A 12,902-nucleotide genomic window follows, 5' to 3' on the forward strand; every position below is an offset into this window, starting at 1 on the left:
ATTATGTGGGGAATTGCTAACTGCTCCATTTTTCTTGGCAGTTTAGGTGACCTTTTGCAGTTTCTAAGAACACAGTAATTATATATTTTGAAGACTGAGGTCTTGAAACTTTATCTTAACAGGAGAGAACAGAGTGAACACAAGACAAATTCAAGGTGCTCTTAATGGCATGATACAATTCCCTGAGGACTGGCAGTTTCATGTGCAGAAAACTTAGATTGTTGCTCAGGTATGAAAGTGAGTGCAAGGGCAAGCTAAAATCCAGGGCCAACTCAATGGATGCCAGGAGAGTGAGTGGTGGGTTGTGTGGGAGTAAAGGGGGCTATGACTCCAATATTTCTCTGTTGCAAATTCCCTTCACTTGACTAATTGTGGATCTGTGTCTCTAAAGGAAGGAAAATGTACCGAGTTAATGTTATATGCTGTGTTCGTCAGATATAAATACCAGATAATATAAGCCGTGTTAAAAGCACGTTTGTCCTTATATACCCAGAAAAAAAAAAATTAAAAGGCAAAATAATAGATAGATCAGTAAGAGTATTTGTACCCTAGAGGCTGCTGTTTCTGAAGCATGTACCTTCATGAGTTATAAAGCAGATATTGTTCTCAGAATTATTTCTTACTGTTCAGTGGTTTTCCCAAAATTTAATGACAACTAATTTCCATGAAGATACTGCTTTTCTCCTTTTTGCTGTGCTTCACTGATGGCTGAGTACATTTTTCATGGATAGGGAGAGGGGTAAGAATCTCAACATAACACCAAGAAACAGGCTCCCAAATGCAAGCTGTGTTCAGTTAATAGTTTACAGGTCTTTTCAATTATGGTTCATATATTCCTGTTTTATCACTAATTATCCATGATAATTTAGTTCAAAATTTTCAATTTAGTAAGAGTAAATGAACATAAGCACATTCTAAAACTTAGACCGTATGCATTCTAAAACATAGATAGAGGCTTTATTCAAGTTTCCCCACAAAGTATGTAATAAAATTCAGTGGCTACAAAGTTTCTGTTGCGGAATAGGGAAGCATGAAATTGTCGTTTAAAATATTTAGGGATTCCAAGAACGTTTTAATATTGGTGTCATAAAATTGACAATATCTGTCACTGTTACTAAAGTGTTCTGGCAACATTTCCCTCATACATTATATATTAAGTTAATTAAAGAGCTGGTTACAAGTTATTGAGAAAACCATTTCACTTTGTCCATTATGTTCTTAAATCATATTTATTAGCAATTGTTATTTCTGAGTTGGCAAATGACTTCAGATCATAGTAAGCTGTTTTAGACTTCAAGGAAAACCTAGCTTTCCTTTAGTCTGCTGAGTTTTTCAACATAGCTATTAATTCCTAATTGTAATATTCAGTCAACCAGTTTCATAAAGGTTGGACAGTTTGATTTGTCCATAAACAATAAATTCTCTTTGTACATTTATTCACCCTGTCCTGGAACCTGCTCTTGTTCAGCAGTCAATTTAAGAAGATCTTCTCATGTTCTTTGTTGCTGTACTTACTTTCATCACCACCAAGCAGGATTTAGTTCTAATAAGAGAGCATTTATTCCTTTTTTATATATTGCATTCTCTGGCAGTGTTTAATGCTTTTCAGTCTAATCCAGAAAGGTTGCCCCTGTGACTTCTTCAAATGAAGCAGGAGCTATCCAAAATCCCTCTTGCCATAGAAAGGGGTCAATGCTTCATGAGAACAGATATCTCTAAGTAACCTCCCAGGCTCCTGGCTTCTTCCTCTTCACTCTAAAGACAGAAACCCACCCCAAAGCCACCCAAAGCACTTGTGTGTGCTTATTCTGCAGTACTGTTCTAAACTCTTTACACAGTCTGTGAAATCTCAGGTGTTGTGGATGTATTTGACAAATGGAAATATGGAACCTTACTATCGAAATATTACAATTTAGTCCAATTCTATTAGCTTCTGATGCTTTCAGCTGAAGAACACATGGTCTCTGTTGCAGAATACCGTTTCTGCTGTCAGCCACCCACAGTGAGGTTTATCTGTTGTTTTTGGAAACAGCTCTCATGGGAACAACACTACTTCGTACTCCATTCTGGAATAAAATTAAGAAATAGGCTAATTTTTTAAATTTTAGGATACATTTTATCATAGTAGAATAATTATGACAACTCTTATGATGAAATTTGCATTGTGGATAATGATATAATTGGAATGAACAAAAACTTACTGAAAAAAAGTCACTCTATCAATCATTTCCTTTTATCTTTAAACATCATTTTTCAGTAGCAACTATCACTTGTGGGGTATGGCATCTTAGATTGTATAAGTGCTAGAGCTTCAATTTCTGACAGTAGCACATCTCTGCAGTTCATCCACTGTGTTTTCGCCTTACTGGGTGTCAGAGTGGGCTTCAAGTGTGTTCCAACTAGGTCTCAGGAAATTAATCCAAAAGCTCTATCCTGAGTATTCAGTAACCACTTTCTAACCCCCAATAGGGAGGTAAAGTCTAAACCAGTGGTGGGTCCCCTGAATAGCTCCAAACTACACTGTATGGTTGGAACACTGGATCAGGGCCAGACGCAACCTAGCCCTGAATGGTGCAGATCTGTAGATGAAGAAGCCTCAGCACAAAGTGCTTGGTTTTGCTGAGCTGTTGCTTTTTTTCCAAATTGCTTTTTAATGTAGGGCTTAACCTTAGAAACAGAGAAGAAAGTTTTAGCTTCTGTTGCTATGGTTCTGTATTCAGTCCTTCAGTGGTATTATAGCTTGAGTGTATAATTTATTGCACAATTAAAAGTATTGACAAAACACTTGTGCATGCCTTTGGCATTGGGGAGCTAATTTCAGCAGCTCTTATATTATGGATAACTCAGACAGAGCAGCAATTCGAGAAGACACTAATAAATATTAGAACCCTGGAAACTGTTGCATCATGACAGGATTCTTGGACCAAGTTAAAATGTGATTTGAAGCAAGAATATTTGCTGCAGAGATCAACTGGATTTAAAACTAATATTGTCTTTAATTTTTATCAGAAAATTCTTCAGTCAGGAAAAATACATAAGTTGGGGGTTTTTTAATCAAATTGAACGGGGCTCAAAGATTTTCCTAGTTTTGCCTGTTTTGATCTGTTATGATATTAGTTTGCCCATCTTATATAGCTTAATGAATTCCATGAATGTTACTACTCCTCAGCCCCAATGACAAACTGAAAAGATGTTAAATTATGAAGGGTCTGGTATATTTTCTGTATATGAACCAAAGAGTTAAGGCAGTGACAAAGGGTTTAGAGGGAGAAGAAATCTAATACTTCTTTATCATAGCAGAATGGCTGTGCAGAGAAGGCTTTTAAGTAACCAAGGCCACACAAGCTAATTTGCAATTCATGGTATAAATTATGTGCAGATTCTTTCAGATTGTTAGAATTAACTCCAGGGATATTTTTAGAACAACTTTGTTCGGTTTAATGAAAACAATTATTAAATCATTAGTCAATGAAAATAGTTATTTCATCTTGTTTGAATGTAAATTATCATATTCATATATCATCACCATTATCCTTTAAATAATGGGCCTATTCAGGATTATGTTTGTTTGGTTAAAATGGTCAGATTTCTCTGAGTAACTTCTCTGCTTTGCTTGCAGGTTGTGTATAAAAATAACGATGTCAGGTTGGAGCTGTCTCGACTTGCCAAGCAAGGGGATCCTAAAATGAAGATTCATGGGGTTGTAGCATTTAAATGTGAGAATGTTGCAACCTTAGATCCAATAACATTTGAAACACCAGAGTCTTTCATCTCTCTGCCAAAATGGAATGCCAAGAAAACAGGCTCAATATCATTTGACTTTCGTACAACTGAGCCAAATGGCCTGATTCTTTTCAGTCATGGGAAACCAAGGCACCAAAAAGATGCCAAACATCCACAGATGGTGAAGGTTGATTTTTTTGCCATTGAAATGCTTGATGGCCACCTCTACCTACTGTTGGACATGGGATCAGGTACTATAAAAATAAAAGCCTTGCAGAAGAAGGTGAATGATGGTGAATGGTACCATGTGGATTTTCAGCGGGATGGGCGGTCAGGTAAGCTCCTTTTGTTTGCATTCAGAACAGTTTTTTCTGCTGTATCTGAGAGAATACTGGGTACGCATTGATGTTGCCAAAATTAGAGTTGGGCATCAACTGAAAAATAAGGAAAATATAAGTACTCATTACTTTCAGGTGCCAGAATGTAATAATTTGCTGAGTAAAATATGTTAATATTATTGGATAATCAAGTACTTAATCTTGCAAGTAAGTGTGTTGTGTGATTGAAAAAACACCACTAATCTCCCTCTGTGCTTGCTTACACCAAAGAGCTGAAGTGGCAAGTTTCAAGAATGAAAATAAAGCAAAAAAGTAATTACTGAAAATAATATCCAGCATGGGGAATAGCTGCCCCTCAGAAACAAAATAGATCTTCCAATCATGTCAGATCTCTGTGTACTTAAATGATATGCTAATAAATGTCTAACAACACGTATCAACAGAAATGGAAATAACTGACTTGCTGCATTCTATCACTGTGATTAATATTCTGGAGTAGTTTACTCAAAAAAATGATCTCACTGAAAAGTCATAAAAATAAAGAATTCATAAACTGTTCCTCATGCTACTGAAATGTTATGTGGCTTAAAGTGCATTTATCCAGTGAATTGTCAATGCATATCAGCTCGTCTCATCTTGAGTATATATCTTGTCTTAAGCAAATAATCAATATACATCAGTTTAAGAACAGCTCTCTTCTACAGTGACTTTCCTGTACTTCATGCCAGGATTTGGGTAGGAAGCGGGCAGGGAATGTACTGAGTCTGTAATTCAGTCCTTAAGATCTTCTGATTAATATAAGTTAAAACCAGAAGTTTATGTATATTCTAAAATTGGGTATTGAATAATGTAATTCCACTTCTTTTGGATTTCATGGGATTTCCACCACTTTCTTCCTTCTGGTGACTCCATTTCCATAGCTTGCATTTATAATTTCTTTATGAAACTTGACTCCCAAAAAGGTTATCATTTTATGAGTTAACTTCTTGCTACACACAAATCAAATTTCAGATCAAGCAAATCTTAGGTGCAAATTTAAATTGAAGATTTCAGTCAAATCCATGCTAAAAATATGATTGACCTTCACAATGATTATGAAAAATAATTATTTGATTCCTGGGTAGTGCAGCTTCAAATTCCAATGGTACAAACTAGTTTTCTTATTATGTCAGTGGCTCATTTACATTTCTTGAGGTTAAGTAAACCTATCAAGCAACGACAAATAAAACCGAACCAAACAAAAACAAAAACAAAACAAAAAAAACCCCTAATTGAACAACAAAACACACTTCTCAAAATCCTCAATAGGGATTGAATATCCAGCAGTTATATTATTTGTACTACAGTTTTAATTTCAGACTTTCTTCTTAAGTGCTATTTCTATGATTCATATGAGGGAGTAAATCCTGTAATAATCATGCCTGTGGGACTGCTGAAAGCAAAGTTTATTCTTACATCCAAAGCCAACAGATCTATAAAGGAATTAAATAAATGCATAGCAATCGTTTACATTTGAAGACAAGTTCTGCCCTTTCATTGCTTCACAAAAAAAAAAAAAGTGACTCACAAGTGCCATTAAGAAAGTTTAGGGCATACTCTAATTCCTTAAAACTGTTGATGGACATGAGCAGTAATGTAGAGTAATTTCAGGAAGCAAAACTCACCTGGTGATCAGGATTGCATATTATTTTTTAAGTAGAATTATAAATAATCAGATTAATCCACCTGATTATTTGTCTATGATTAAGATAGGTAAAATTTATGCAACCCCCCATCACTGTTGAAAACTAATCATAATATCTATTAACTCTAAGAGATTGAACTATTACCACGAATACTGAATAAAATATGCAGGCTTATGAATTGACAAACTGAATTTTAATTGCAATCTGAAACAGAATCAAAGTTTTTCTGTTATTCTAATACATACAATAATAATTTATGGTAGGAGAAGTACCAAAAAACTGTCAATGCTTTTGTTTGTCTTCATGATGGTAAGATCTGGTTATTAAAATTATTAGAGATGCCTCTGCCTGAATTAAGGTGCAAACGAGACTGTGTGCCAATGTAAAAAAAAAGATTTTATGTAGCAGTAAATGTGATATAGAGGGAAATAGAAATAAAAATTAAAAATGGGTGAGGGGGGAGCACTTGATTCTAACTGGACCCTGGCTTCCCTAACCTTATCCCTATCCCCCTGTACAATTTTACTCTATTCCTCCAAAGCCACCTGTCCTTGTTTCCACCTTCTGAAAGCTTCTTTTTTCGCTCAGAGTTTGCTCAGCAGCTCCTTATCCATCCATGGAGGCCTGATGGCATTTTTGCCTGATTCCCTCCTTGTCGGGATGCCTTGTGTCTGAGCTTGGAGAAAGTGATCCTTGAACACCAGCCAGCATCCTTGGGCCCCTCTCCCCTCCAGGCCTCTTTCCCATTGGACTCCACTGAGTAGTGCCTCAAAGAGGCCAAAGTCTGCTCTCCTGGAGTGTCCAGGGCAGTAAGTTTGCTGTGTGCCCTCCTTGCTGTCCTCAGTACCTCATCCCCCTCTCCCTCGTGGTCATGTTATGCATGTTGGTGTGTTTTACCCATGAAGAATAAAATTCACTTTACCATTTCAGGATGCTTTTTGGTTTCTTTTCTCTTGCCCAGACCAAACATACTGGAAATCACATGAACTTTCACTAGCTTTCCTTCAGAATTTTTATATAACTGAATGAATATACCTTGTATAGAAAGAAATTTGCTTTTCTGATACTTTCTTGTTGCCATTGGCAGTATATTTCCCTAGCTATCACACATAAGAGATTATTCTGTTAATGAGTAAGTAGCTCAAATAAACTGTGGGTTTTTTTTCTTTAAATTAAATTTGGTGTCTTGCAACCTTTTGGTCCTAGCCTTCAAATCCAATGCAGAGCGGTTCCCTCCTATAGTAGAATGCTGTGACAATTCTCAAGGAGCTTTTCTAATTTCTTTGACTTTCATATTAGCTGGATCAGCAAGTACTAGATTTATTTCTCATTCTTTGCTCTCTTCCAGACTCTCAGCCAGTGAGCATCCACTCTAAACTACTGACTTTGCCTTTGCTTGTCAGGGACTGAGGTGGAGGGAGCAGGGAGATGTTAGGAATGAGAACACATTTTTAAATTATAATCAACCAGGCCTCATTCACTAGTAATTCTGTCAATCCACTTAGATTTTGAGAGACAAAAAGAATAAGGAAGAGATGCTGCCTTTTAATTTGCTTTTGCTGAAAGAAGTCTTGACCTATTATTCTTGTTTTCACCCTAGAACCCCATTCTGTTTCCTGTAAGACCTACTCTGAGTGCTTTCTTACCTAAAGAGAAGATCATTGGTAGGACAGAGTTCATGAGACCATATTTAGTTAATATTTAAGGGTTAGGTAAAGAGAAAAATTCATAAGACATTCTCCTCTGGTCCATCTTTCTTTCTAGGTGTGCAGTGGTACTACCAACAGCTGTGTCCTGGGTTTCATTCTAGTACTCCTGAACTGTACATCCTGAATTTCTGGGAAGGACCACAGCTTCATAGCTGCCTGCTATGTGTCCTGTCTTGGCCATGGGCTGCATGCTGCACACAGTCCTCATCACAGCTATTATATAGTGTTTTAGCCCAGAAGATGTATTTAGAATTAATACCTCTCTCTGATTTTTCAACACTTCTCAATAAGCAAATGTTTTTCACAGGCACAAAAAGCAACTAAAATAGGCCACGTCACGTAAGCAGAGAGATTATAACAGTTGCAGTAGCTGCACTTAAAATCTTCATATTTAACTGATGAGGAGAGAGACGAGATTTAGAAATATCATTTAGTTTCTTATACACAGTTTTAGGAAAAAGTAAATTGCTGAGGTGATGAATATGATTGGAGAGGCTCATTAAGTCATACCTAAGGGAAATGTTTGTTCTGCTCTTAACAGTTCTGCAAACTCTGCAGAAAAAAAAAGAATTACGAAAAAAACCCCACAAACTCAAACTAAATAAAAAACAACCATGAAGCAGCTGTAAAGGTGTTTGCTCACAGTGTTTCTTGTAACACAGTAGGGATAGGTTTAATATCTGTTTTCTGAGACTTAAGTATTCTTTAAATTTTTTTTAACTATTTGCCATATATGAGGATAACCATGCAATTTTTTTTTTTTTTTTTTTTTTTTTTTTTTTTTTGCTAAACCACCATTCATCCTTTGGAAACCAGCATTACATAGTGAAATCAGGGAGTAAACTTACTCTTATAGTCAACCTCCAATTGTGTAGGGCAGCATAAAGCAGAATGTATCAGCACCTGTTCATAGGTAGATAGCATTTAGGGGCTGAGTCACTGAAATTTTGTTCTTAAGTTAGTTTCAGCTTGAATACCAAAAATCATCTCTGGAGTATGTAATTAGAGCTTAACTATAATCAACATCTCACTGTAAGTAGTGTTTTGTTGATGTCTATTACACGTGTTGTTTTTGCACGTTCTTTTTTTTTTTTTTTCACAGGTACTCTTCTACATATTACTTCCCACATCTTTTAAGCCTTTTAAGAACAGCCAGATGCACATGTTCCTATTCCAACAGATATTATTAGTTTTCATACTTGGGAGTATGGGTTTATATTGCATTTTAAGGAATATTATTTCAATGATCTGCAGCTTCCCTGGCTGATCTGCATCTTTCTCAGAGTCCAAGATAAAACTCAACCAAGGCTCAGCCAAGTGGTACAATAGGCTTCTCTGTAACCCCCAATATGTTTCCCATTTTGCTGGCATGTGTGTTATTATTGACTTAGATTGTCGACTCATCCTTTTAAGGACTTCTCATCACTTGTCCTTTAAGTCAATCATTCTTTCTGAAAACCGTAACTTCATTAGTTTTTCTCAAACTGCTTTTCCAACACAGAAAGAAACTTCTGAATGTTAAATTGCACTGTGTTCTCAGGTGAAGTGCTGCAGAATCAAAGCAGCTATAGGTCATTTCAGGACACTTAAACTTATGTCCAGTTTCTGGAGATAAGAAATGCTACTTGTTTTTAGAATCTAAAGCTAGATCATGAATTCCCAGACTAATTAAGTCACCCCATACCTTCTTGTCATTGTCATTTTCTTTTACTTCTTTCAGGCAGGACAAACCACATGCTGTCAGCATTCTTCCATTGCTTTCTTATTCTGATAGAAATACAAAATTATTGCCTCCTTTGAATCTTAAAAAAATTTGCACAGAAGCTGCTTGTTTCCTGGAAGGCATTATGGCTCTTTTCAAAGAAGTGGTATCAATACTTATCTGGTTCTGGGTGTTGTTCTGAAAAGATGGAAGTTTAAGGATGGTTGTTACTCCAGAGATATTACAATTTAGTTATAGTTCCGTCTCTGTCTTGAGCATCCTGTGCTCTTCTAAATCTGCTACTTCCTCATCATATCTGTTGTCTCTAGGTTATTTTGTTAAACAAGATATGTCCCATTCTTTCCTCTTTTAAAATTTGGCAATTCTGTCTTGAGAATGACATTACAGTATCTTTACAGGGAAATTTATTAACCCTTTTTGTGCTGGCCACATAAGACATTTGCATGCTCCATTAGCTTCCCTTTCTTCCTCTGTGGAAAGTGATGTATCTTCACATTCATAAGCAGAAACATCTGAATGGATTGGAGCACACTCATGATTCAACAAAACAATTCCTTTTAATCTGCCTATAATTCCCATAGAAAGTAGAATTGAAGTCTATCAAAGGAGTAGAATTGAAGTCTATCAGAGTGCCCAGTTTCTGTGGTAGCTTCTGCCACTGTTATGAGGGCCAACTTGAGACATTTTCAGTAGAACTCAGAAAGTTTCCTCAAGATAACAGACTTTAAAAAAGAAAAAAGAAAAACAAACACCAACAAACCACAGGAAAACAAACAAACCTGAACCCCTGCAATAAACTACAAAAAAATCACTCTATCCTGCCTCAAACCTCACCAAGATGGAACAGCATGTGCTACCTCTGTCTCAGCTCCAGGTGCACTGTGAATCCAAAGCTGCTAATGGAACTATTGTTTATTTTCTGTAGGCCTATGTTCTGTGAGTTCTGCATTTTGTTGTAGGATCCTTAAAAGGCTCTGTAATTTTTGCTGTATTTTGGAATATTTTTATATTCCCTTGTTTTACTTGGATTTTTCTTTTTTCATCTGTATTTACAAAGCAAGTAGTGAGTAAAGTTTGCATTGTCTGTCAGAGATATGTAAAAGGTAATTTGGATATCACCAGCAGTGATGGCTGTGTGGTTGCCTGTCATGTTTTTCTACCCACAGTCATTACATGCCATGATTGCAATAAGGTTTCAGAGGACTTCTCACACAGAGTATTTTATGGGTTTTGTTTCTTTTACCTGGGAAGGTAAAAAGTTCATTTCTTTAAGAAGCTGTTGACATCTATTCAAAAGAATACTTAAGCTCTCTTCAGGGTAATCCTTTATGACACAGAGAAGAAAAATTTCCTGCTTCAATCTATCACTTTACTATAATTCACAGTCACCAGTTTCCCTTATCATTCACCTTTCTAAGCCTTCTGTGCTTGCAAAGCTTCCACTTGGAACACAGAGTAGCAGCTATACTAGCAGAGATTTATCTGTCTTTTCCTGAGCTGAAAGTAATCAAGACATAGTAGATTTTTATTTTTTAATAGAAAAGGTGTTCCAGGATTCTTTGTTAATATCTTGAAAATATAAATGTCTTTGTCCATCAGAAAGCAGCACTGTTCACACGTTGGAGCTTGCTGCTGGAGGCTGCAGCTGAGTTAACTTGTGTGGGTGCACAAGTGGGTGCTGCCTGAGCATGGGCTTAGAGTGTTTGGTCCTAAATTAGCCTGTACATCAACAGATGGCAGCAAGCAACAACAGCAGTAAAAAACACTGCGAGGACAAGTGCGATTTATATTTACATTGTCTCTAATGTTTTTAAAGACATAAAGATCTGTTGTCTGTTAGCCATCCTTTCTGATACAGGACAGAATGATCTCTGAAAAGTCTGTCTTGGTTTGACAGGTCATTCACAAGTGTCCTTGTTTGATGCAACTGATCAATCAAATCAAATCTAAAAATCTTTATGCTTGCACGCCTAAGGTCAAACCTATAGCAAACACTCCATACGGGTGCCAAGTTCTGCCTCTAGAAGCTGAGAAGCCACAACAAATTTTTAGAGTTAACAAACCATAATCATCTTATCAGTTTTAAACAGATGGAAGTTTAGAAGAAAAAGTATCTCGTTTCGGCATGCCTATTTCTTACTTACTTTCTTGGAAGTTCACTTTTACATCTATGTGATTATTCAACTAACACATAAAACATTTCTTATAATACATAAAAGGGAAAACTGACCACATCCTCACTCTTTAAACATGCTTATAAAGATGCAATAATGGCACGCAAACCTTTATTTTATCTTGTTAGTTCCCTTCTGATAGTAGGGAGGCTGTTCGTGATATCCAGCTCTTACAAAATCCATGTCTCAGATCTCATGTGGGAGTTGGACCTTCTGAACCTTTATTCCAAACAGCTTTTACTAACGATCCAAATTCTTTAGATATTCATTCTCTCAGTGTTGTTGAAGTTAACCTACTGAACTGACAAAAAAACAGAAAAAAAAAAAAAAAAGCTTCCACAGGAGTCCATTACTAAAAGAGAAGCCTAAATTTTAGGCTGTTCCCAAGTAAGAGAATGATCTTTTTCTGACCTGCCTTTGTTTTCTTAAAACTAACATTTTTTTCATGTATGCTGTGTAAAGTGTGAATTTCTTCTTATGCACAACTCCTACCACAGCGGAAGCATTTTTTGGTAATCAGTGTTATCTTCTGGAATCTGTTTCAGGCTAACAGTGGAGATGGTGAATCATGGTCACTTTTTATATATATATATGCTAAATTCATCACGGTAAATGCAATTCTTCAGTATCTCATCATCGCTAATGCACTTTTAATGTTATGCTCAGCAGATAACGGTGTTGCATGATATGACTGGTCATTATAATAATTTTTTGACCTATATAATATTTTGATTTACATTTTGTTTGCTTCTGTACCCACGTAGAGTGATAAGGAATCACTTCTGTGAAGTGTACATGAAGAATTTTTCCCAAGTGATTTTACTTAGAAATAAAATTAAAGTTGGTTGGCATAAATATGCTCTGTGACTGTATGTACTAAATTCATTTTTCTGCCTATTCAAATTGTAAGCGTTACACATCTCATTATTTTAAAAAAAGTTCCACCAAAAAAAGGTTCTTTGCAGATGATTACATTTTCTTTGTTCAGACACTTTATAAAGAAAACTCAATTTTAGGTTCAATTTTGTTTGTTAGATTTTTAGACTTAAATGGAAAGGATATTTCTGGTTTCCTGAAGGCCTGTATACATCTTCTCTCCCTCTCACGGTAACATGCACACATTTCAAGATAAGTGTCAGAGGCATTGATTTTCCCTCCAGGACCACATCACTTCCTTCTTAAGGATTGCCTGCCTGGCAGTTGATGAGAGCATTTTCCTTCTGCATTTAAAGAAAAAAAGTCTTATCCAAAGCCCACTGGAAGTGGTGAGAGTCTTTTGAAATCCTCTGGACCCAAACCTAAGACTCAGATGTGCCTCCCAGGTTACAACCTATCAATGCAACCCTGGCCTTAAGGCTTTGAAATACGTATGAGGGAGTGAAGATATTTCTGTTGTTGTTGTTGCACAATGAGGATGTTTCTGAAAATAACTATGAGCTGCATTCCTCCTGTACCTATGAGATCGGTAAGGGGATTTTGACTGGGATTTTTCATATTGTGCTCATGCAGTGTAGTGCATAAAGGTTTCTTAAATCATTAACTTCCTGACT

The 12,902-nt window shown here is 36.3% G+C and overlaps 1 protein-coding gene across 13 annotated transcripts in view; it reads left to right on the top strand.

Annotated features, from left to right (window-relative positions):
* NRXN1 (neurexin 1) overlaps positions 1-12,902 on the top strand; it is a 684,323-nt gene that overhangs the window by 272,845 nt on the left and 398,576 nt on the right. For all 13 annotated transcript variants that reach the window (XM_066178062.1, XM_066178063.1, XM_066178065.1 and 10 more), the window contains one exon: positions 3,620-4,058. In XM_066178062.1, the coding sequence (XP_066034159.1) occupies positions 3,620-4,058 (439 nt within the window). The remainder of the gene's footprint in view (positions 1-3,619; positions 4,059-12,902) is intronic.

Source organism: Chamaea fasciata, unplaced genomic scaffold, assembly GCF_029207755.1.
Source record: "Chamaea fasciata isolate MVZ Bird 193981 ecotype frontalis unplaced genomic scaffold, bChaFas1.0.hap1 SCAF_3, whole genome shotgun sequence".
Classification (NCBI taxonomy): Eukaryota; Metazoa; Chordata; class Aves; order Passeriformes; family Sylviidae; genus Chamaea; species Chamaea fasciata.